The sequence below is a fragment of the Leptopilina heterotoma genome, unplaced genomic scaffold, assembly GCF_015476425.1.
Source record: "Leptopilina heterotoma isolate Lh14 unplaced genomic scaffold, ASM1547642v1 Lhet_45, whole genome shotgun sequence".
NCBI classification, from domain to species: Eukaryota; Metazoa; Arthropoda; class Insecta; order Hymenoptera; family Figitidae; genus Leptopilina; species Leptopilina heterotoma.
Genome location: NW_025111086.1, coordinates 879557 through 905581, shown reverse-complemented (window position 1 = coordinate 905581; position 26025 = coordinate 879557). Strand labels below are relative to the sequence as shown.

The window sequence follows — 26025 nt, the reverse complement described above, 5'->3', positions numbered from 1 at the left end:
AAATAATTCCATCACCTCTAATAAGATAAATCAAATTTTTTATAAATCAAATTTTCTTACCGGAAAGAAAAATTATTAAAAAAGTTTTAAAATGATTTAATTGAAATTAAAATTAATTTAAAATTTGATTTCTCTTTGTGAGATGAATTTTCTTTTTTCGCTTTAAAATTTATTTACCAAATGAAAGTTCTTATACTTAGGAGGAAATTCTCATTAACAAAATATACCAAATTAATGTACTTATTCTTGGTAGAAACTTGGTAATTCGTTTCCTAGAATTACTTTGCGTTCAATTCCTTTCTCGGTGATTACGCCAAGACGAATGACGCCTCCACTGCTTCCGTCTCGCGCCATAGCAAGAGCAAGTGCTGGAAAAATTATTTATTAATTAAAACAAATCCTTAGAATTATTTTTCTAAATTAAAAATTAATTAAGGGAAAAATGACTTAAAGAAAATCAGAAAGAAATGAGAAACTTTGAAAATAGCTGACAAAAAAAACTTACTGTTTTGAACCAATTCAATAGATTCGTCCTTTGTCATGTTTGGTTTGTAATTGGCGTCGACATATCCATAAACATAAGTCGAACCAGAACCACCAACGGAGATCGGTTGACGAACACACATTCCACCAATTGGAACACTGTACACCTGACCTCCCTTTCGTGAATCCCATCCGGCTACGAGAATTCCAGCAAGCAATGAATCACGATAATTGTAGCAAATTTCACGGAAAACATTAGCAGCAGTTTCTACCAATGGTTGCTCTCCTAATTCCATTCTGAAAATTATTTCAATATTATTTCTTCAAATTCAAATTTATTGCAAATATAATAATAGATTCAATACAATTTCTCTAACAGGGCGGTCACAATTTTCAGTTTATTAATTTCCCTGACAATGATTTTAAATAATTTTTTTGGAAAGTTCTTCTAGAATTTAATTATTTAAATACAAAAACCCAATTTTTTATAATAATTGTAACTGTCCATGTTTTTTTTTCTTAATTTATTAGGGTGTAATATTTTCAAAAAATTATAATAAATAAATTATTACAATTAATTTTCTAAAAATTTTTTAAAACAATTTTTCAAAGGCAAATTGTTTTTTTTTTATTAGATACAATTGAAAAATTTCCAAACAATTCAAATAATTGAATTTTTGAAAAATATAAATAAAAATAATCAAATTTTTGAAGAATTTTAATTATAAATATGATCAAGATTTTTCTAAAATTTTCATAACTCTAAAAAAGTAAATTTTTATAAATTTTCATTTACTTTGTTGGAAGGTGATTGAATTTTAAAAAATTATAATAAAACAATTCTAAGAATTAGTTTTTAAAAATATTTTAATGTAATTTTTCGAAAATAATTGAATTTCTTAAAAGAAGTTATTTATCATTTAAAAAAAACTAATTAATTTTCTGAAATTATTATACATAAATAATTTAAATAAACAAATAATATAATTATATATAAATATAAATAAAATAATTTTAAAATTTTGAACATGATTTTCTTCTCCAAAATATTAAAAATAATTCCAAAATCTTATTGTTTTTTGTATGTATTTGAATTTTCGGAAATATGTAATTAAAAATACTGCAAATATTGAATTTTAAAAAATTAGAAACTAATTTTCACTTTTAAATTTACATTTAAAGATTTTTCAATCCAATTTTTTATAATTCAATTCTTTTCAAAATTTGCAATGAAAATTCTTCAAAAATTGCAACAAAATACTTGAAAAAAATGAATTATTTTCAATTAAATTTTACAAAATTTCAATTATTCAAAAATATTTTTATTATAGATATTTGAAAAATTTAATTATCTTAAAAAATGATTCAAAAATAATTTTTGAAAGATTTGTTTATAGTTATTTTTCGTACTATAAAAATCAAAATAAGTTGCATTTTATACTAAAAAATGTGGTAATTTGTTTGAATATTTGGAAGCAAAGTCGGAAAAGTCGCATTTTTTGAAAATAAATCGAAAAGTCTCAATTTTTATAATTTCCCTGACTTTACTGACAAGAAATTTTATTTACTGACATTTCCCTGATTTTACTCCCTATTTAATTAAATTTTAAAAAATTAGAAGAAATGAGAGTTTATTTTTGTTAAAAAAAACTAGAAGAATTTAGAATTTAATTAAAAAAAAACGGAAACATAAAAATAGTTTGGCTCCAATTTGTTGTAGGGGGTTTTTTTAATATCAATTGCTGTACAACACTTACTTGATAAAAATAATTCTCTAAATATAACAACAGGTTTATTGAATAATGGGTTTAAATTGAGAGGGATATTCTTTTAATAAATCTAATGATATATAAATAGTCGAGTACTTACTGATGAAAACCCAAATGATAGGTCACAATACTTGAAATTGCTTGTGTATCTGCTGAGGAACCGGATCGACAACAGTAAATATTATCCGTTATTTTGGTTAATTTATCCGCATATCGATTAGCGACATATGATCTGTTCGAGAAAATAATACAAAATTATTGAATTAATATTAATATCTCACAACTATTACTATTAAAAATTCTTGTCCTTTTAGTACAATTAATTTAATTGACACTACATTACATATCATTGTTTCACATTATAAATTGAATCAATTTAAAATAATTTACACGCAATTAAGAATTGTCGCACGCAAAATTTAATGGATTTAAAAGCAAATTTAATAATTTACCCTGTCGTTGAACGAGAATCTGCTCCAATTACAACACCACCATTAAATTCAACAGCCATAATAGATGTCTGGAAATGAAATTAATATTATGAAAAAACTGTGTAACAAAAAAATTGCATCTCTCGAACTATTTTATATAATAAATAATAGATACGTTATTATTATTCTATATCTAAATTAATATTATATCGAGTGTAAACACTAGAAGTTGCATTTTACGAACTATTTTGTATAATAAAAATTAAGATGGTTTATTATTGTTCTGTATCTAAATTAATATTATTTTCCTATTACACTAATTTTACATATTTTTAATTATTTATACATTGGAGAGAAATTTATTTATAACACTAGAGAAATAGACGTGAAAATTTAAAAAGAAGTTTTCACTTAACCTAAAATAAACATAAGAATTTTGCGAATTTTGCCGCATTAATCTACAAGGAATAAATTAAAAATAGAATATCAAATTATTCGGTTTACAAGGTAAATCAAACCATTTCTTTTAAATTGAAAATGAAAAAGAAGTAAATGACATGGGAATTTAAAACTTAGTTTGCATTGTCATGCTAACCTCAAAAAGTACATAAAATTAGGAAAAAATAAATTAAATAACTTACTCCTGTACTGTGTTCCGATTGCATCCAATCTGCACCCATTATATTGTTCGTTCCCATTGCAAAACGTTGAGCAGGCTCTAAGTATGCCATTTTTATTCTTAAATTATTTTAATTTATAAAAAAAACTGTCACAAAATTACTGCCGTACGGTGTATACAGTTTACTGTTTGTGTGTGTGTTCGTGTCAATGAGGTTGCAGGAAGAAGATTCGACCTTATCGACGGAATTCCTTTTTCGGTCGGTAAATCTGGTATTTCTTTTCAAGCAGTTACTTTTATTAAATGTTTATTTTTATTAAAGCTTACTTCTATTAAACTCATACATGCACTCAATTACACTGAGATATAAACCCAAATGTCAAACTAAGAAATATAAATCAACAAATAAAAAAGAAATATAAATTACTTTACATTTCAAATTACCCGCTCTGAGAATTATTTCCCTCCATTCTTCTACACATGCGCAATGAAAATTTTTCAAATATTAATTTTTCAATCCAATTTATTATTTTCCTGACAATTACATTTACATTTTTTGTTTATTTACTTTAGAAATATACATCCCTTTTATGTATTTCCATATTCTATAAGTAAAAATATACAGAAATTTGTTTATAAAATTGAACTTAATTTCAAAAGTTCGTTACGCTGTGCTTCATTTTGTTGCGGTTGGCAACACTGCCCGACGCCATTTTTAGTAGTAAAAAAATGTCGAACACGACACATCGTTCTCTGGATTATCTTTCAGTTTTTTTAGTATTTTCAGTATAAAAATAAAGTAGCAGTGGACAAAAATGAGTAATTATAGTCAAATATCATTAAAACGTTGAAATAGAGGCAGGAAAATAGTCAAATATGTAAATGGATCGCAGAAGGGAAAATTGCTTCGCAAGCCCCGCAACAATGAGATCGGCAGAAGACAATCGTACATAATCGTCGTCGATCGTAGATTATATATTCAATTTGTCGAGTTAAACAGCGAAAAATGTTGTTTTGAGAGGAGATGAATTAGTAGGATTGGTGAGTTTTTTCAATCGGTACTATTTCGTTTAATATTTATACATGATCAAGCGGGGTTAACATAACCTACAATTGCTCCGAATCTGATTTGGCGCGTTTGGCGCTCAAAACTGTTCAAAACGTAAACAGTCGTCAAAGTATTTGTGTTTATACGATTTTTCTGCCCCTAATAATTAATCCCGCCTGTAATTAGATTTTATATTCATAAAAATACATAAAAATTAAAATAATGAAATATAAATAGAATATTGAAATTAGGAATTTTAGGACCGGTAGTACGATGGAAATTAAAGGTAAACGGGCCTTTTAACCAGATGAATAATAATTTTACCAAATATTAAGTTTATTTCCTCGAAACTTAAAGAAAAATTTAGTCAAAACAATAGTCCGTTGTCATAATTTCGTATTTTAAACGAAAAAGATACTTTTAATTTTGTTTTAATGGGAGGGTAATGAATTTTCCAACAATTTAAATAATAAATAACTAACTTTTAACTGATATAATTTAAATAAAATTTGCATTTGAATAAAAATGACTAATTTTGTCATTAAAATATTGGAGAAAATGACTTAAATTTTAGGTTATGTTACTAAAGTATTTCTTTGACAGAAAAATTGCCAGACTCCTTAATAAATATTATATTTAAAAATCAAAACAAGTCAAATTAAGAAACAATTAAATAAAAACGAGGAAAAATATTTTTTCTTAATTATTAATTTTATTTTTCTTTCGCAATGCTTATATTACAAAACATACTTTTCCAGACACATTGAAAATATGTTCTATTTACACTGGATATTTCTACTTTTGTGCTAAACACTTTCGTCTTTACAGAAATAATAATAACTATTTAATAGGCTTTCATTCTGATAATATGATTATGGCAGTACATTTACAATAAATTCTATGTTATCAATTAATCGTTATGTTATACATATAACGTTTATAATATATAATATTTATTCAATATGCAAATTTTTTTTTTATTTTTTTTGTGAAGGTACTCGGCTATTATGTGTGCACCCATAACTATATAGGCTTGACAAAAAAAAAAACACGATTTTTCGCAATTAACAAGCTTATTTTTATAATATATGCATCGGGCATTTTTAATAATCGTGACACATATGAGATCGTCACAAACACAACAAACAAAAATATTGTATGCCGTGTTTTTTTTGCACCAAAAAAAGTAAACAGAAAAAAATTAAATTCTTTTTGTAATATTTCAAACAATTGAAATATTTTCTATCCTGCGCGAAGATATGTTGTATATATTATGAATCACAAAAAGCGAAAGCGTTTTTCTGAATTGGACCCCTATTTACAAAAAAATGTCCATTGGAAGTGATCTTTGTATAAATTTATCCCTTAAAATATAATTATTTAACTCTTGCAAGAATTTTTTTTTCCCTATAAATTAACTATAAACTAAAATTTATTCTTTCAAAAAAATGTACTAGTATTGTCCTAAAACTGCCCTTTGCGTGATCTTTCTTCCGTTTACAAGATTTTTTTTTATTCAGTCTAATATTACCGCATTTTTATACCAACTATCGATTATATTCGAAGGGGATTGCGTAAAATGAATTATTTACATTTTTTTTTCCTCTTTACTTACAAACATTGCGCTGAGAAATTTGAAAAGATTATTCTAATTTTGACAGGAGAAAAAAAATGTAAGTGGCAGTAAATTTTTTTTTTTCTTAACATCTATAAATTTTTTAATATTCTCAATTTTTTAATTTGAAAAACACCTAGAGAAGGCGTCTTTTACAATAAACCAAAAGGTGAAAAAATTGAAACTACATTTTTTCTAATAATAAAAAATTGAAACTAAAATTTTTTTTAATAATAAAAAATTGAAACTAAATTTTTTTTTTTTAAGTGGAGAATAAATTGGAAAAATTTCGAGAAATCTAATCGTGAAATACGTATCAAGATGTACTGTTCCTGTGCTTTTTGCTTTTTCCCTTGCCGGAATCAAATTCATCCTCGCTTCTTCTTCGTTTCTCCTTTAATTGCTTCTCCATTGCGAGCATGGTGATCATTTTTTTATGCGAATCACCAACAATCCAACCGTGTTGCTCTAATCTATCGTCTTCTTCTTCTGCTGCAGGAGCTGTTTCGATTAATTCATCCTCATCGCTTGAACTCGACCAATAGTAGAGTTGATTGGCTGCTGCACGTTTACGTCTACCGATGGCAACACCAATATCGTCGACTTTATTCCACGATTTTGTTGTTCTTAGTTCATCATCGCCGGAATCACGTTTACTGTTCGATAATCTACGTTCCTTTGTAGTACCACTGGATATTGAATTACGTCTACTTTTCGGCTTTTCAATTTTACTCTTCTTCACATTCTTTTTCTTTTGATTAACTTTCGCCTTATTTCTCTCCTTTGATTCTGATTCAGAATCGATTTCGCTTTCGATTTGTTTGAGTCTTTGCTTTTTACGCGACTTTTCGTTTTCACTTTCTTCTTCTCTTTCATCTTCTTCTCCTTCTTCTTCTTGTTTTTCTTTTTCTTTTTCGCCTTTTTTGACTTCATTGTCATTCTTCATTTCTTGTTCACCCTTATTTTTCCCCAATTCCCGTAATATTTCCTCCTCGATTGCCTTTTGTTCCTTAGCAATCATTTGCTCGTGCTTCTTTTCAATGTAACGTTCCTTTCTCTTTTCTTTTGATTCCTTCTTTTTTCGGGATCTTTCGATGGTGTCGGATTTCTCCTTACTGCGACGATGGGAAATTTTTGTAAAGTCCTCATCGTCAGAACTGCTTATTTCGGCGAGGAGGCCTTGCTTACCGATGGCACATTTACGTTGACGTCTTATTGGTTCGAAATTTATTGACGAATTTGTTTGTTGTAATTTTTTATTTTTACGCTGCAATTGTTTGCGTTTCTTTGACTCTTGAACTTTACGACTGAGAAATACGTGGAGGGGTAGATTTTCCGGTTCTTTCTGTGGTTTCTCGTTGGTTGGGAGTTTTTCGGGTAAAACTGGTAAATCGTCGTCTTGAAGTTCCGATTCGTCGGGACTGTGATTTTCTTTTGATTCCTTATTGAATTTAATTGAACTCTCGCTATCGGTTCTCTTTGCTTTTGTACGTGAGGCTTTGGCGAATATTTTCATTTCCTTTGTCACACTCTCGAGATTGTCATTTTTCTCGAGAAGATTGAGAGCCTCTTCGAGGGGAATCCATTCTTTTTTCGAGTCATTTTTCGTTTCGATTGATTGTTCTTTGTTAATATTTTCGTCGGGATTTTCATCATCTTCTTCATCATCATCGGGATTGTCACGATAATTGTCGCCATTCGTACGATAATTATCATCATTTTCACGATAATTGTCACCGTTGTCACAATTATCATCCTCGTAATTATTTTCCTCATCATAATCGGAAGCGTCCTCGGGATCTTTATTCTCCTCGCTGTCCTTCTTGAGATCGATAATTAATTCCGACTCTGATTCAGAATCAGTTTCGGAAATTGACGATTCCAAATTATTTTTCTCCATCTCGTCCCAATTATTATAAGTTTCATTTTCAGTATTCGGCAATGATTTTTCTTGATTTTCTTTCGTAATTTCTGAATTTTCGTTCGTTGAGAATTTTTCTTGAATTTGTTCCATATCTTCGTAAATTGATTCGCTTTCGGATGATGTTGACAATTCGGCGAAGAGATTTTGCTTGCCTTTCGAGCAAGTGCGTTGACTTTTGGAAATTCCGACTCCAACGTCTTCGGTTTTTGCGGCTGTTATAAATTCATCAGAACTATCGTTCTCATACCAAGCGTTTCTTGATTTACGTTTTGTATTTTTATTTTTCTTCTTTTGCTTCGAGTGTTTAATTTCAGTTCGTTTGGAAATTTTCTTCCTCTCGACAAAATCGTCCATTGGACCGGTGACTTTATCTTCACTCTGAAATGCTTTCAGTGCGCCTTTTGTTTTAGGTGCGAATTTTTCGCTGTTCTTAAATTTATTCTCAATTTCCAAACGTTTACCGAAAGAATTTTCCAAATTGTGAGATGCTTTTGTTATTAAATCTTTGAAATTTGTTTCTGTTTTCGTTCGGTAGGAGAGAACTGAACTAAAACCGGATTCAATTTGACTTTCCTCGTCTTCAAAATCGTAAATGTCTTTTGTTTTTGATGAATTCATGTCGTCCTTCTTTTCGAATATGTCGCGTCTTTTCTTCTTTTCCGCTAAACCATCGTATTGATCGCTTCTAATTAGGGGGAATTCTTGGCGTTTTTTCGATTTCTTGGATTTTCTTCCCTTTTGTATGTTTGTCTTGGTGATTACGTCAATTTTTGCCTTTTCAATTTGTTTCCTCTCGTAAAGTTCCTTCTTTCTTTCGAACAATTCCTTAATTGGATTTTTAGTTTTCTTGATTGTCGATTCTTTAAAAATTGTCAATTCCTTCTTTTCTGATTCCTCTTTGCGGAACTTCGTGGAGTCTGTTGATGTTGGAGCACGAGCGCAGGCGAGCTCTGCCAAAACTGTCATCGGAGTCGATCCACTGAAAAAAGAATGACTATTTTTATTTCACCGTAAAGATAATTCTAATAGAATTATTAAAGTAAATTAAAATTCTTTGCAAGAATTAAATGATTATCAATATTTACTATTTTAATGGGATTTTATTAAAGAATTTAATTCTTTTAAAACAATTTAATAAAATTCTTCCCAAAATTCAATTATTTTCATAAATAATAAAAATTTTACAGAAATTCAATTATTTTTAAGGATTTTAATAATTTTTATTTATAAAATTTATATATTCTTAAGTAATTAATTCTTTGTAAACATTTTAATACCAAAATTCAATTATTTTCACAAATAATAAAATTCTTCAGAGATATTCAATTATTTTTAAAAAAATTTAATAAAATTCGTTGCAAGAATTTAATTATTTTTCTAAATTTTAACAAAATTCTTTGCAAGAATTCAATTATTTAAAAAAAATTTAGTAAAATTTTTTCAAAAAATGTAATTATTTTCATAAACAATAGATTTTTTCTATTATTTAGAAAAAATTTAATTATTTTCATAAATCATAAAATTTTTAGAGAAATTCAATTATTTAAAACAATTTGTATAAAATTGTCTGAAAGAAGTCAATTATTTTTAATGATTTTAATAAAATTTATATATTTTTAATACAATTGTCATTAAATTCTTTGTAAAAATTTTAATACAAAATTCTTGAGAAATGCATATCATTTTTAAAAATTTTATTAAAATGCTTCGAAAGAATTCAATTATTTATGAAATATTTTATAAAATTTCTTATAAGAATTCAATTAAAAAAAATAATCAATTGTTCATTTAATTATTTTTTTTGTACTTAAATAATTGAATATTAGAAGCGTTATAGTATAAATTTTGAGAAATAATAAAATTTCAAAATTTTTTTAACAAATTGTAACTAACATTTTTTGAAAATAGTTAAATTCCCGTAAATAATTAAAAAAAATTAAATTAAATTTACAATTAATTGGAGATTTTAGTCAAATTTTATTGAAATAAATTTTATATATTAAAAATTATTAATTAATAATTAATAGTTAAAAATATTTTAAAAAAGGCGTTTTTTTAAGAATTCGAACGAAAAATTTAGAATTGATGTTAGATAAGAAAAAAAGTGGATATTTTTTATGGAAATCAGTAAAAAGTCAGAGAAATTACAGAATCAAATTTTTGTGAATCAATTAAAATGAATTTTTTTTAGGCGTCAAATTTAATTTTTCGATAGTTACTTTTCCCTACTTTTTTTTAGACAAAAATACTCTTTGCTTCAAAATTAATTATCGAATACGAAATCTGTAATAGATTCAATAATGGATTTCAATATAATTTCGATAAATTAAGTTTTCGTAAATTAAAAAATACAATGAAAACTTACTTGTGGTCGTGTTTGTCGTTGTTGTGTAATAAATTCGAGAGAGCTTTGTCCAGAAGACCGCCATGGTGAAGATTTTGACTTTTATTGTGACCGGTACTGTAAATTCCATTCGATGTATTTGGTGAATTGAATTGATTTTGCAAACGTCCGTAAATGTGTTCAGTTTCGTCGCGATTTTCTCTTTCAATGAAATGATTTAATTGATAATCTCCACTGTGGTCACTCCTTTGACCGAATGCATTTGAGATGAGATTTTCACTTTCTCTCATGCGTTGCTGTATTTTATCCCGAAGTTTATTGTTGTGCTCAAAAGCAACGTCTAGACTGTCCTCATAGCCAAGATTGTCAGGTCGCGATTCATCCGGACTCGCCGATCGACTTGAACGTTCACTTTGTTTGTCCAAAGCACGATTATCCTTATCATTGTTGCCGTACATTTCCTCGCCCAATAACTGAAATCATCAATGTTTGTAAATTAAACCACAATCGGTAAATATTTAATTCGAAGCTAAAATTGAATTTGAAATTAAAATTAAAAATCGAAGTTAAAATTGAATTTGAAATTAAAATTCGAAGCTAAAATTGAATTTGAAAATTAAAATTCGAAGCTAAAATTGAATTTGAAAATTAAAATTGAATTGAGTGATTGATGAGTAGATGGACTAATTCGCTTTACCTGATTGACAGATTCGAGGAGGCTGCCTAGACTATTCTGACTCTCAGCGTCTCGCCAACGATCCTTGCTGGGTCCGAAAAATTGCACCGGCAGTTCCTTGCGATACATTTCGGAATGATCGAGTTTTATTTTCTTGGCGCCACGCAGTTCCTTCTCGGTTGTTGCCTTAAGTCTTGAGCAACATTCGACAAATAGTTCTTCATCGAAATTCAAAACTTTACCCTGACGGGATTTATTTTGGGACATTGAAGAAGACACAGCGGCGGCTGCGGCATTGGCTGAGATAATTTCCTGTGGAACGTCAAGTGCATTGTCTTCGATTGCATCGGTGGGTGCTATTGTGACAACTTCAGCTCTATTCTCATGTAAGGCGAGCGGTGAACGAATTACTATTTTCTCGCCGGAAAATTCACTGGAACAACTTTTCCGACGGAGGGGATTTTTTTCCTCATTCACGTATTTTCCATCATTGTCAGTTGAATTATTTTCAGTGTTGTTTGTACTGCTTCCCAAAGATGTGTAGGAATTGTTGTAGTCGAAGTAGGGTGACATTCGCCTACGTAGGAGACAATCCTCGAGTTCGTCATTGTCATCATCGTCATCGTCATCGACATTACGATCGGAATTTCGGGTTAATTGAGAAACTGTCGAGGGACTTCTTGGACTCAACGGTATCGATGGTAATTCATCTATTTTTTGACTTGTTTCGCTTCTTATATCAAAATTTTCAAGTTTGTTTGCATATTCTTTATTCTTTTCGGATATTTCTTCTTCTTTGTCATACTCTGGTTGAATATTTTCCATTTTATTTTTTAATTCTTCTTTTAGTTTTGAAACTTTTTCGCCGAAATCATCGTCGGGAATTGATGAATCATCATCGAATGCTCGGGAAATTGTCGAAATACGTTCTTCGGCTTTCTTTTTACTCTGTCGGCATCTTGAACTTGTGATTAATAATTCCGACGTTCCCAGAGAAGATTCAATTCTATTTGTCTTTAGTTGATCAACTGATCGTGTTTGGGAAGAATTTCTCGATGTGCTGGGTTTTTTCGACGAATCTTCAGTTTGGAATTCATTTTTTCTCTTTTGGGATTGTGATTTTCCGCTGGTTGAGGAATTTCGAGAACGTTTTGTATTCTTTTTGGAATCTTTCTTTTGCTTTGAATCTCTTCTTGATCTTGATGATGCGGAATCTTTGGATTTATTGAGATCATTGTCGGAACTTTCTGACTTTGAGTTCCAATCGTCAAGGACTTCTCGCACTTTATCGACTTTTTCGCCTGCGAATACTCGGCCAAATACACTGCGAACGATTTTGTTTTTACTTTGCGACTCTAGAGGTGGTTCTTCATTATCGCTAAATTCAGTGGGATTTAGATTTGATTTTTTATTCTTGACTCCTTTCTTTTGCTTTGATTTTCCCTTTTGTATCTTTCCAGTGCTTTTAATTTTTTGCGACTCCTTTTCCTCTTGGGATTCTTGTTCTTCCTCTATTTTGGATTCATTTCTTTCTTCATCTATTTTGAATTCTTTATTTCTTTCTTCTATTTTGAATTCTTCTTCGATTTCATTTTCTCTAGTTTCGATTTTATTCTCTTCTGTTGTTTCGATTTCATTTTCCCTCCTTTCGATTTCATTTTCTTCGGTTTCAATTTCGTTTTCAGTTCCAGTGTCGATTTTTTCATTTTCTGGCTCGATTTCAATCTCGTTTGATTCAATTTCATTGTCATTTCTTGTAAACGATGCTGATAAGTTTTCTGCTTCAGATTCAAGGGAATTTAGAGTTTCGATTGAATCGCGTTCGATGGATTTTTTCAGCACTTCGCTATTGAAGACGGTTTGTAAATTTGGTTGGAGACTATTATTGTCAACGCTCAATTCGGGATCGTCGAGTAATTTTTGTATATCAACGGACATGTCGGTATTTAGGGAATTATCGTCACTGTCGAATTCAGTGTTTATCGAATTATTTGTATTGCAATTTTGAATGTCACCACTTTGTACTTTGAGTGTTTCGGTGATATTCAAAAAGTTTAATTTCGAATTCTTGTCTTCGTCAAAAATTGTCTTTGATTCTTGTGAATTTAATTGTAAATCGGAATTGTTCGAGAGTAACGAATTTTGTAATTTTAAATCATTTTCTATATCTTCTCTTATGTTTAGAATTTCTGGGGGAGGATTTTCATTTACTTGATTATCCTTTTCTTGATTTTTCTTCGATTTGGATGAATCGCGATTAGAGGTGTTTTTTCTCGATCTCGAATTTTCACGTCTTGGGAGTTCAATTTCTAAAGTTTCTTGATCGAAATCGTCGTTTTCGTATTCTTTGTAATTTTGTTTGCTTTGATTTCTCTTTGGTCGGGAGATTTCTTCCTTCTTTTCTTGATGTTTAGATCTCAGGGAAGAACGTTTTGGAGAAATTTGACAAATTTCGGTATCGATCGTTTCGGTTTGAGTAGTTTCCTTTCGATTTTTTCTCTTTGGAGTGACTGGATTTTCTAATTTCTCGATAACTTCTTGGGAATCCTTGGAAATTTCGGGTGTGATGTCAGAAAGTTGATTGGAATATTCGTTGATTGAGAATTTATCAGAACTTTGAGACTCAGGCTCGGGGGTATCGAGATCCAAATGCTCCTCTGCCAAATTTCTCTTTTTCTGCTTCAACTTTTCCTTTTTGGTCTTTTTATTTTTCGTCTCATTTGATTCAACTTTAGATTCTAATTTAGATTCAAATTTAGTTTCTAATTTAGATTCGAATTTAGATTCTAATTTAGATTCTAAATTTTTAATCGGTGTAGAAGCTGCCTCGGGGAATACGGGACTGATGTGATCGGTCAAAACATATTCATCGTGCGTCATGTTTTCGGTAATTTTGCAAATCTCCTCGTCGAGTAAATCGTCATCCATATTCTCCTGTTCCGCCTCGACTGGCAATGCTTTCTCAACAAAGGGAGGAATTATCATTGGAATTGGTAATTTCTCCCTGGGAATTGAATCATTTTGTTTGAAATGCTGATCGAGGAGTTGATTCAAAACGTCTAAATTGTCAGCGGGATTTTCATTTGGAATAGTGATTTTTTCCAATTTTTCAAAATTACTCTTCTCCTCCTCGTCGCGGTGAGTTTGAATTTCATCTCGATCGGATGTTGAATGTTGAATTTGGATAAGATGCGACTGGGAGAGATTGTGTTTTTTCAATGAACTTCGTCTAGTGAAACTTGTCGTGCAAATATCGCAGAAAAATTTAGCGGCTTCTTTTGTTAATTTCTTCTTTTTCTCGACAATTAGAATTTCACCAGTTTTCGTATGGACCACAGCGAAATTTCCAATAGGACGTTTTTTCGGTGTTTGGAAATCGTCATCTTCTTTTGTCTCCTGTGGATCTGGATTCAAAGCAGAATCAAGAGACGATGTTTCCTGATCGTTACAATTCGATAATTCTAATGAATTTTTTTCTGGCAATTTTTCTTCTATTGGCAAATCAGATTGTTGGGAGGAAAATGGTAAAATTTGGTTTATTAGTGTTGTTTTTTGACAGACTTCGTTTTCTAGAATAGAACTAATGTTGTCTAATGTTGAGGAAATATCTTCCAGTTTGCTGTTAATTTTTTCCTTTTTATTTTCCTTTTGTTCCTTGAGATCTTCGGTTTGATTAATTAATTCGGAATGTTGTTCTGGAAATAGAGATGCAATGGTGGATTTTTTCTTTGGTGCTTTTTGTTTTCTGTCCTGTGATGCGTTTCGTTTTTTGTCTGAAGATGATTTAGATTCGTTTGTAATCTCTTCGGGAATATCGTTTGTGAAGACTTTGATAGAATCTGTTGTTGAATTATCTTCTTTGGAGATAGGATCGTCGTCTGGTAGATCAAGATGTTCGTCGATTAGGGAAATATTCTTTTTCGCTTTTCTTCCAGGACGTTTTCTATCCACTGGTTGAGGAGAAATTTCTGAAATTAACTGATTAGTTTCTGTTTCTTCTTTACTTCTCTCTTCTATTCCTGGTATTTCTTTTTCTACCCCGTTTTCTTTCTCTTTTTCTACACCTTTTACTTTTTCTTCCCCTTTTTCTTTTTCTTTCTCCTTTTCTTTTATCTTTTCTTTCTCTTTCTCTACTTCTTTCTCCTTTTCCTTTTCCTTTTCTTTCTCTTTTTCTTTTTCCTTCTCCTTTTCTTTCGCTTTTTCTTTCTTGAGAGTATTTTCCCTTTTGGTAATTTCTGGAAGATCAATATCATCATCAGGAAGAGCGAGATGTTCCTCACAGAGGGAAGTGTACTTTTTGGATTTACGCCCAGGACGTCTTCTCTCCATCGATTCGTTTTGTGGAGCAGTAATTTCGACTATATTTTCCGGTTTATTTTCTTGTTCAACGGTTTGTTTATCAATAGACAAAGAAGAATTATCAAGTAATGAAGTCTTCTTAGATTTTCTTCCTGGTCTCTTCTTTTCCTTTTCTTCACTTTCGACATTATTATCAGGCACCAGAACTGAAGGATTTTCATTTAATTCTGGTACTTTTTCGATAGCGGCTAAACTCGTATTATTTTCCTCAACATCTTTTTGCTCGGTAATTATTTTTTTAGACTTCCTTCCCGGTCGCTTTCTTTCGGGGGAAACAATTTCCAAAGTTTGTAATTCGACTTTGTCTTGAATTTTGTTTGTCGAATCCGTATTTATTTCTGTTGAATCAGTATTTATTTTTGTCGAATCTACATTTGAATCTAAATTTATTTTTGTCGAATCTAAATTTATTTTTGTCGAATCTATATTTACTTTCGATGAATCTGTCTCTAGTTTTGTTGAATCTGTATTTATTATCGTTAAATTTTGATTTGATGAATTCAGTTCTGAAATTTCCAAAGGCGGATCGTCTGGAAGATCGAGATGCTCATCAATTAGGGAAATATTCTTTTTCGCTTTTCTTCCGGGATGTTTTCTTTCTAATGGAGAATTGGAAATAGTTTCGATATTTTCGGGAGTCCATGAATCATCCTTCATCAATGAATCCCTTAGAAGCACTGAATCAAGTGGATCATCTTGTTTATTGCATGGAAACAAATTCAATAAATGAGTTCTTTCCCAACGTTTGATAGGGTTCATGTCGGAATTAAAGTTCAAATTATCCTTTTCGGTAAATTCATTTGTTTTTTCTGTGGGTTCATCGGTATTTTCTGGAGGTTCTGCGATTTTCTGTTTAGGTTTTCTTCCAGGTCGTTTCTTTTCTGTTGATTTTGTCGATACGTCCAGTGATTTATCCTCTGTTTGCTTATCGTTTTCCATTTCGAAGGATTCAACGTGCGGGTGAAAGAGATCGTCTTCGGCGAGGGAAATATTCTTTTTCGATTTTCTTCCGGGATGTTTTCTTTCTAATGGAGAATCAGAAATAGTTTCGATATTTTCGGGAGTCCATGAATCATCCTTCATCAATGTATCCCTTAGAAACACTGAATCAATTGGATCTTCTTGTTTATTGCATGGAAACAAATTCAAGAAATGAGTTCTTTCCCAACGTTTGAAACGTTTCATGTTCAAATTATCCTTTTCTGTAAATTCATTTGTTTTTTCTGTGGGTTCATCGGTATTTTCTGGAGGTTCTGCGATTTTCTGTTTAGGTTTTCTTCCAGGTCGTTTCTTTTCTGTTGATTTTGTCGATACGTCCAGTGATTTATCCTCTGTTTGTTTATCGTTTTCCATTTCGAAGGATTCATCGTGCGGGGGAAAGAGATCGTCTTCGGCGAGGGAAATATTCTTTTTCGATTTTCTTCCTGGTCGTTTCTTTTCTAATTTACTTTCGTCCGTGTTTAATTGTTCACTGGGAATTTTATCTGCCTCTTGTTCTTGAAGACGCTGCGATGGATTTTCATCTTCCTGGACAATTTTCTTCGGTTTTCTTCCTGGTCGTTTCTTTTCTGATTGATTAGTTTCGAAAGATTTTACAGGAAGTGAAAAATTTATTTCGAGTTCGGGGTCATCAGTTTTCGTTAGTTTATCTTTTGACTCTAAATCTGATTTTTCTTCCGGTGTGATCAATACCTCTTCGTTAATTTTCACCTCCTCGGGATTATCCGAATTCTTTTTCGACTTTCTTCCGGGTTTCTTTTTTTCTTCGACTTTTTCGATTTCAGTTTCTTCCGTGTTCTCTTCAATCTGCATTGGAGTTTCTTCATTCACCTGAAGGGGAGTTTCATCAACGGTGGTGGATTTCTTAGGCTTTCGACCACGTTTTCTTTCGGGAATTTTAGGCGATTCGGACAAATCCGAAGTTTCTTGATTCTTTTCATCGGAAGACGAAAGCTCTTTCTGATTATCAATTTCTTCGGTCACTTTTTCCGGTGAAATACTTTCGTTGGGGGGAGTAAGTTTTTTAGGCTTACGACCGGGTCGCTTTTTCTCCACTGAAACACTTTCGGAAATTATAGTTTCCGTTGTGTTTGTTATATTTAAATTTTCCCCAGTTTGTGTCTGTGGATTTTTCGGTTTTCTTCCTCGTTTCCTTTCTTTATCGACGGATAATTCCTCATCTTCTTCATTTATTGTTTCGTCGTCGGGTAGAAGAATATGTTCGTCGAGTAGGGAAATGTTTTGTTTTGCCTTTCGTCCTAATTTTTGACGTTTTCCAATATGTGTCTCTTCGGATAAATTTTCCTTGGTTGGCGACGAATCGCTGGAGAAATCGTCTTCTGATTCTGAACGATTTTCCACAGATTGTTTACGTTTGGAATATTTTCGCCTCGTTCTGGTTGACTCTTCAGTAAACGATTCACTGTTACTTGAATCTTCGGATAATTCCTCAGTGTTTGGCAAATTTTCACTTGTTTGTGATTTGCGTTTTGATGATCGTTTACCAGTGAAAGTATTTGGTACCTTGAACATTTCCGAATCAGAAATATCTTTGTCACTTTCCTTATTCGGTTGTTTTCGGGAATTTTCTCCGTCACTTTCCTCTGAGAATTGTATTTCCTGTTTTGACTCTAAAATACTCGAGTTTGGTGATAAATTCGTATTGTCTTTAGATTCTTCTTTTTCTTTTTCTTCGTTTTGTTGATTTGAATCTTCCTTTGGATCTTCGTCATTCTTTTGTGATTTTCGTAATGATTTGCGTGTTTTTTGCGTTTCGGTCTTTTTCGCTTCAGAAGAATCGTCATTCGTTTCGTCTTGAACTTCCGAATTTAGTTTTCGTTTTGATTTCTTTGGGGATTCTTTGTTTTGTTTTGAATTGTCGTCGTTCGATTCGGTATTGATTTCGGTTTGTTTGTCACAATCGATTATTTTCTCTTCGGCGATAATTAGCGGCTCGTCGGGAATGTCTTCGGCAGGAACTTCGGATTTATGAACTAGGGACATAATATCACCGAAACTGAGTTCTTTTTCGATTTGAATTTCTTCTGGAACTTGAGTTGTTATTTTGCGCTTATTTTTCTTCGGTGAATTCACCTCTAGGGAACGCTTTTTTGATTTTCTTGGCGTTTTTTCTTCCTTGCTGTCAGTTTCTTTTTTCTCTTCTTCTTTGTCTATTTTCGGCTTGGTGGAATTATTTTCATTTTCTATTTCACTTTCTCGGGATTCAGTAACCGACGTTGATGGTTGTACATCGGTTGGTTTGGCAATAATTTCCGGAAGTGGGATTGGAACACTTTCGGAATTTATGCTTCCCAGGGAAAAACCAGCATCGCTATCCAGTGAGACGTCTTTCTTTTTGGCAATTTTAGAGACGATTCTTTCTAAAAAGGAACCTTTGCCTTTTGTTTTTCGTCTCGAGAGATCGAGAATAATGTCTGTTGTTGGATTTGATTCGTCAACTTTTTGTGGGTTTTCTTTTTCGTTCAGTTTTCCTTCCGTTTCGTTTCGATCCACTTTCGACTCGTTTTGTTCCACTTCCGATTCCTTCGGCTTTACTTCCGGTGCACTTAATTCTAGAGAAGTCGTAGTGGGAGTATTTGGAATATTTGGTTCGACAGTACTTGGAACACTTGTTTCGATATTGTTTCCCAATTCTGTTGGTTTGTCGTTGGGGAAATTTTCACTGCGCGTTGAATCGTTGTTTGGAAATGCTTCATTATTAATTTCGAGTGAAGTCTGTAGTGTTAGGACGACACTTTCTTGGGCTTCGATTGGAATATTCACACCTTCGGTTAATATGCCGATAACATTGTTCAACGATCTCTTTGACGTTCTTTCTTTTCGGGAATTTCTCGTTTTCTTCTGACGTGTCACCTTTAATTTAGCGACATTCAAAGATATCTCGAGGGAATTTTCCTTGCCGCTGTCCATATTCGAATTACATGATTCCTGATGAATGTGATCGAGACTGAAATTAATCATGTCAGAATTTTCCGGAATTTTGGAAACTGATTCTTTTGGTTGTTCTTTGTCTATTTCTATATTTGCTATCTCATCTTCTAGATTATTAGCTTCTCTTTCTTTATCTTTTTTGCTATTTTCTTCTTTGTTATTATCTTCGCTATTATTTTCGCTATTATTTTCGTTATTATCTTCACTATTATCTTCGCCATTATCTTTGCTATTATCTTTGCTGTTATCTCCTTTGCCATTGTCTTCTTTATCATTTTCTTCCTTATTATCTTGTTTATTATTTTCTTTATTTTTTCTATTAACCTTTTTATTATCTTTTTTATTTTCTTCTTTATTTTCTTCATTACCTTCTATATTATCTTCTTTATTAACTTCTTTATTAACTTCTTTATCAACTTTATTAACTTCTTTATTAACTTTTTTAACTTCTTTATTAACTTTTCTTACTTCTTTGACTTCTTTAACTTCTTTAACTTCTGTATTATCTTCTTTATTTTCTTCATTTTCGTTTTTTTTATTCTCTTCATTTTCGTCTTGTTTCTTCTCTTCATTTTCATCTTCTTTATTCTCTTCTTTCTCATCTTCCTTTCCATCTTCTTTATTATCTCTATTATCTTGTTCATTATCTTCTTTATTAATTGTCACTTCTTCTTCTTCGCTATTTTTCTCTATACTTTCGCTCGGTTCCGTTTTACTTTCAATGTCACCACTTTGTTCTTCAATTCCTTTTTTCATAATTTCCTCAGGGAGATTAGTTTGGATTTTTTGAATTTTGGCAGTTCTGGGCGATTTGCGCATTATTCTTCCCACTTCCTTGGAGAGATTTTTCCCCTTCTTGTTAAAGACGACTTTTGATTTTATATTCTTCTTCAGGGTTTTTAGTGTGCCTTTCGGGGATTTTTGCTTCGCTGGGGATATTTTAGGAGTCGCGTCGTCTTCTTTTGATTTTTTGCTCTCTGGAGTAACTGTTTCGACTTTTGCTTCGTTATGAGAAATGGTATCGTCTTCTTTTGGCGTCTTAGTTGCCGAGTTGCTGTGACGTCGTAAATTGAGAGTAATTTTTTTACTTTCGGAAATTTTTGCCGGAAGACTCTTTCTAGGTCGTCCTCGCACCTCCTTGATTGTATTTTCCACTTGTTCGTTAATCTCCTCTTTCGTTTCGTTCGCTTTTTTCGTCAATTTATTATTCAGTCTTTTGACTTTTCCCTCTTCTTTTGCCTTATCGGTGTCGGTGACTTTATTTGTTTCTTTTCGATTTAGTGACGAATTTCTCGAAGTGCGGTGTTTTGGTTCATTTGTAATTTCTGATTCTTGGGGGGAATCTTCTTTCTTTTGTCCTGTCGATTTATCCGGTAATTTTGAATTTGTTCGGCGGGAAGTTTTCACTGCGTCTTTCATTAAATTTTGGGCGACTTTGAGTTTGGAGCGGAGAAAACGACCGGGAGCGATGGAAATTTTACCGCGTTTTTGCAATGTCTCGGGGTCTGAGATTATTTTGGGGATTTTAATGGGACTTCGGGCGAATTTTCCATCGGTGGTTCTCAGTTGGGCTTTTGCTTTAATTGAGGCGTTGAGAGATGCGACGGGATTTAATATTTTTTTCCTTCTGGTCGATGTTTCGAGTTCGGATGTTGGATTTTTTTCGTCGGTATTTTCGAGTTTAGCATCGTCCTTGGAAGATCGTCTAGTAGGCGTTTCGGTGGGACTATCGATTTTTGAAACTTTCTCGATAGTCGTCTTTGACTTTACTCCTCGAGCTTTTGGCAATTGGACACGTCGAATTATCGGTTCTTTTGATTTAACGTTTTTCTTCTTGCTGAGAACTTTGATATTTTTCACTGTTTTGTTGGTTTCGATTTTTCTCGTACTTTGATTCGTTTCTTCTGATAGGACATTTTTATTGCCATTCTTTTCTTCTGATTGCTTCTCGTCAATGTGACTATTGACGACAGTTTCAATCGCTGCTGAAATATTGTCATTTCGACAGCGTTTTCGTTGAAAGGATTTTGCATTTTTCAATAATTTGTTACGTAAAACTGCCTTATTGCGTGATAGACGAGTTGAAGAGATATCGACTAGGTTGGATCTGACTTTTGTCTGAACCTGGAAGGAAATTTTTTTTGGTTTTAGTAAACATTTAAATTTGATATTAATTTATAGTCTGTAGAGATTTTAATTAATGTTTTACACGGAAAGGGTAAATTTTATAACTTATTTATAAATTATAGTTTGTTAAAATTGAGGGTGAATACATAAAAGTGAAGGGGGGAAAGTTATATTGTTAACATGAAAGTTACTATGGTTTTGTGTTGATCGAAGAGTGTTTTGGAAGCATTCAGAAACACGCGAAAGTTTGCAATCAATAGTGTCCGTATACGGAGTCATGTCATACTTCCTTATCGCTATTAAGTTTCAAAACTTTATCGTGTTTCGAGTTCTTCCTTGAAATTATCTCGAATATTTTCTAGGGCAAAAATTGTTTCTTTTTAATAATGGAAAATTTCTTACTTTTCGCAGTCGACCCTGTGAACGTGCAGCGCTTTCCTGCAGGACTTTGCGAGTTGCCCGTTTCGGCGGAAGATTGGCGAGCATCTTTTGAATACTTTCATCTGGAAAATGAGACCAAAATTGTTAGAAATTGGAGTTAGAGAAACGGGGGACAAAAAGAGGAAAGAAAGGAGAAAAAAGGAGGAAAATAGGAGAAAAAGGAGAAAACATTCTTACGATCGCTTGGACGAACTCGAGGACCAGATGGTTGCTTCTCCTTTGGAGCGTAGACTCGTGGAGTTTGGGAATTTTGGATATTTCTCTTCATACCACGATTTCTGCGTCTTCTGCTGCGACTGCCGAATGGTCGCCATTTGCATTTCTTCTTTCCATTACCAAAGAGTCCAAGTAGCCAAGCCTGATCGCCACCACATTCGAGCATATGTTTATGGAATTCAGCCAAAGTACTGCAATTTTTCGAGCACTTTGTACAAGATTTTTCGAGAGACACTGCATTGGCTTTTGCGGTCGCTTGATTTCTCTCCGGCAGAATGAGATGCTTGTAGAGTTCTAGTTGATCACCAGCGAATTCATAATGAGAACACCACACATTTGGATGCGTCGCTATTTTGTGGTCTTCCATTTCCTTCAGGGTTTCCTAAAGTAAAATTTTATTCACAAATTTAAATATTTTCCAAAAAACAGAATTGGAATTTAATTTTAATTTCAATTTTAATTTTTAATTTTTAATTTCAATAGAAAAAAGAGGGTACTTACATATTTTGCCGCACAGGCTCTACATATGTAGATTCGTGGTCTGGACCATTCGCCAGTGAGTTCAGCGTAATTAACATTATTTCCGCTCGGATTATTTTCACTCCCCTCGTTCAATTTTCTTAGTCTGAGATAATGGGCAAATTCAATTGTTGAATCGTCTTCTGATACATGAGACTTTGAACTAGTCTCTATTATTTTATTTTGAATTTCATTGAATTGAACAATTTTTTCTTTATTATCAACTTTGGTATTATCGTCACTATTATCAACACGACTAGAAATTGAATTTGACTCGATAAATTCTTGTTGAACAATTTCTGAATTGTTTGAATTTGTATTGTTTTGTATTTGATTCAGCCTATTTAAATTATCACGTTCTTTGATTAATTGCTGCTTTTTTCTTAAGGACAATTGCGTTGATATATCAAATTTACTTAGATCTTTTATTGAACAACTCCATTGTTCTTTACCATCGTATTTGCGGGGGAAATTGTATTTTTCAAATGACACCCTCCTTGGGTGTGATTTAAAATTTTTTCTCGGCTTCTGTGCATATTCACTTGAATTCTCCAATTTTTCGGTTGAATATTCTTTATTGTAGACGGGCGTCACGGCCGTGAGGGAAATATCAATGGGAAATTGAACTTGTGATTGTTCATATAATGTTGTTGGGGATTTTACATCTAATGTGGAAGAGGAAGAATTTTGGGAAGTGGAATTTATCTCGAGTTTTCCATCTAAATGATGTAGGAGATTTTCACGAATATTACAACTCACGCTACTGTAGAATGAACTATCAAATTCGGAACTCGCGGGATTTGTTGGTTCTTTATTTATTGGAGTGATGCCGATTAGTGTTGTATTGTTCTCACGATATTCGGATTCATCGTCGTTTTTCTTTTCCTTTGATTCTTTTTTTGTTAGTACCAATTCCTTGACAGTTTCTTTAACACTCTCCTGAAATAGAAAAATAGAAATAGTAAATAGTCAATAAATATAATAATAATAAATAGTAAATTTTTGGAGGGGAAAATTAATTAGAAAATTTCAGCGATTTAAAAGAACGGTCTCGTAATACATTTTTTCAAAGGAGTTAAAATTTTTCAAACCATCAATTTCAAATCTTTTGAAATTCAATTTTATCAACAAAATTTTAATTGGGATTTTTTGAAAAACTAAATTGTTCAGAATTTTTAAATTTAATTGTTTTTAAAAATTTGCACTACATATACCTACAACTTTTTTCAAATTAAATTATTTTTCAAGATTTTTAATTGAACTTTTTCTCTAAATCAATTATTTTGAATAATTTTCAGAAAGCTCTTTGAAAATTAAATTATTTAAATACCAAAATTTGGAAAAATAAATAATAATTAGTATTTAAAAATTTATTTAATAAAAATTATTGAATTTTTAAAAACTGTAATTAAATTTTTTTAAATAGTTGAATTCAGAAAAATAATTTTAAAGAATTGAAATAATTGAAAATTTTGTCAAATTTCTTTAAAATTAATTTTACATTTAAAAAAAATTAATTTTTTTACTTTTAAAAATTATTTTTAAAACTAATCGCATTTTTGAAGAATTGTAAATGAAAATTAAGAAAATAATTGAATTTTACAAAAATTTAGAATTGAGATTATTACCAGGATAAGGAAAGAAGATTAATTTTCTAATAGTTTTTTCTATGACTTTTTTTTATTAAATTAAGTTTGTAAAAAGTCGCATTTTTTAAAACAATAAATATAATTTTATACAATTATTTAATAGAAATTATTGTTTTCGTTTTTTTGATAATAATTCTAATACAAAATATTTTCTTTTTGTTTCAGGTGAGTTAAACATCAATTTTTTTTGCCGAGTTTATTTCGTAAGTGAATATATATATATATATTGAAAATTTGAAATATATAAAATTATTTATTATAAGGAAAGTATAATTACCAAACGAATAATTAAAAAAATATTTTTTAATTGCAAAGGTAAAATTGCAAAATTTAAAGCATGTGTTCTGTAAACAGTTGAATTCTCAAAAAACTTTTTAAAAAATTATGAAAAGTAATTGAATTTAAATATTTTAATTTGAAATCTTGGAAGATTTAAATTTCAAACAATTTGGATTGGAAATTTTGAAAAAGTTATTTTTTTGAAAACTTTTTATTCAAATTTTCTTGAAATCAGTTAAATTTTTGAATAAATAAATAAATTTTTGAATAAATAAATTTGATAATTTGATTTGAATAATTTTGAATAAATAAATTTTTTAATTGAAAATTTTTTGAATAATTGAAATTTTGTAGAATTAAATTTTATACAAGTGGATTTCAGAATTATTTTAGATGAACTTTCTATTTTTGTTTGAATAATTTAATTCTCAAAATTTATTAAAAATAATTGATTTAGAGAAGAAATTTAGTTCAAATTTCCAAAAATAGTTGAATTTTAGAAGAGTCGCGTTTACAATTTCCATAAATAATTTAATTTCGAAAGGTTTTAAATTGAAATTTGACAGAAAATTTGAATTTTAAATTACAATTTTATACATTGTAATTTTGAAAAATTTTTATTTCAAATTGTTTGAAATTTTGTAAAATTGAATTACATTTTTCAGAAAAATTCAATTATTTATATAAATAGTAAAATTTTTCGCGGGAATTCAATTATTTTCAAAACAATTTTAATAAAATTTCACAGAAGGATTGAATTATTTAAAAAAAAAAATTTCGTAATAATTGAATTATTTTCTAAAATTCTGATAAAATTCTTCTCAGGAATTTAAGTATTTTCAATACAATTTTAATAAAATTTTTGGAATGGATTCAATTATTTTAAAAATTTTTTCGAAAGAATTCAAGTATTTCCTAAAATTTTGATAAAATTCTTCAAAACAATTTAACTATTTTTATAAATAATAAAATTCATCTTCTCAGAAATTCAATTATTTTTAATATAATTTTAATAAAATTTCTGGGATGGGTTCAATTATTTTTAAAAATTGTAATAAAATTATTTTAAAAAATTTAATTATTTATTATTATTCTCAAAAGTTTTGATAAAATTCTTTGTAATTTTCAATTATTTGCAAAATTTTTAATTAAAATTCTGAAAAAAATATTTTTAAGATGTTTAATAAAATTATTAATTATAGTTATTAATAAATATGATTATTTTAGAAACTCAAAATAAAATTCTTCGAAACAATTCAATTATTTTCAATACAATTTTAATCAAATTTCACGAAAAGATTCAATTATTTTAAAAAATTTTTTCGAAAATTTCAATTATTTCCTAAAATTTTGATAAAATTCTCTAAAGCAATTCAATTATTTTTATGAATAATAAAATTCTTCTCAAGAATTCAATTATTTTCAATACAATTTTAATCAAATTTCACGAAAAGATTCAATTATTTTAAAAATTTTTTTCGAAAGATTTCAATTTCCTAAAATTCTTTAAAGCAATTCAATTATTTTTCTAAATAATAAAATTCTTCTCAAGAATTCAATTATTTTCAATAGAAT

General features: G+C 30.3%; 2 protein-coding genes across 2 annotated transcripts in view; both read right to left on the bottom strand.

The window, feature by feature from the left end:
* Positions 1 to 228: 228 nt before the first annotated feature.
* Positions 229 to 3516, bottom strand: LOC122507166 (proteasome subunit beta type-6). Its single transcript, XM_043619738.1, has 5 exons — positions 3325 to 3516; positions 2705 to 2772; positions 2353 to 2484; positions 506 to 780; positions 229 to 368 (listed from the first exon to the last, which is right to left on the bottom strand). Exons 1-5 carry the CDS (start codon positions 3412 to 3414, stop codon positions 241 to 243), a joined length of 693 nt encoding a protein of 230 aa, XP_043475673.1. The 5' UTR covers positions 3415 to 3516; the 3' UTR covers positions 229 to 240.
* A 1524-nt stretch (positions 3517 to 5040) lies between these two features.
* LOC122507211 (microtubule-associated protein futsch-like) overlaps positions 5041 to 26025 on the bottom strand; it is a 93605-nt gene continuing 72620 nt past the window's right edge. Inside the window, exons 4-9 of the mRNA XM_043619818.1 lie at positions 22505 to 23461; positions 21965 to 22385; positions 21749 to 21849; positions 10931 to 21343; positions 10255 to 10706; positions 5041 to 8868 (exon numbers count right to left, since the gene is read on the bottom strand). Coding sequence (XP_043475753.1) covers positions 6282 to 8868; positions 10255 to 10706; positions 10931 to 21343; positions 21749 to 21849; positions 21965 to 22385; positions 22505 to 23461 — 14931 coding nt within the window. The 3' untranslated portion in view covers positions 5041 to 6281. The remainder of the gene's footprint in view (positions 8869 to 10254; positions 10707 to 10930; positions 21344 to 21748; positions 21850 to 21964; positions 22386 to 22504; positions 23462 to 26025) is intronic.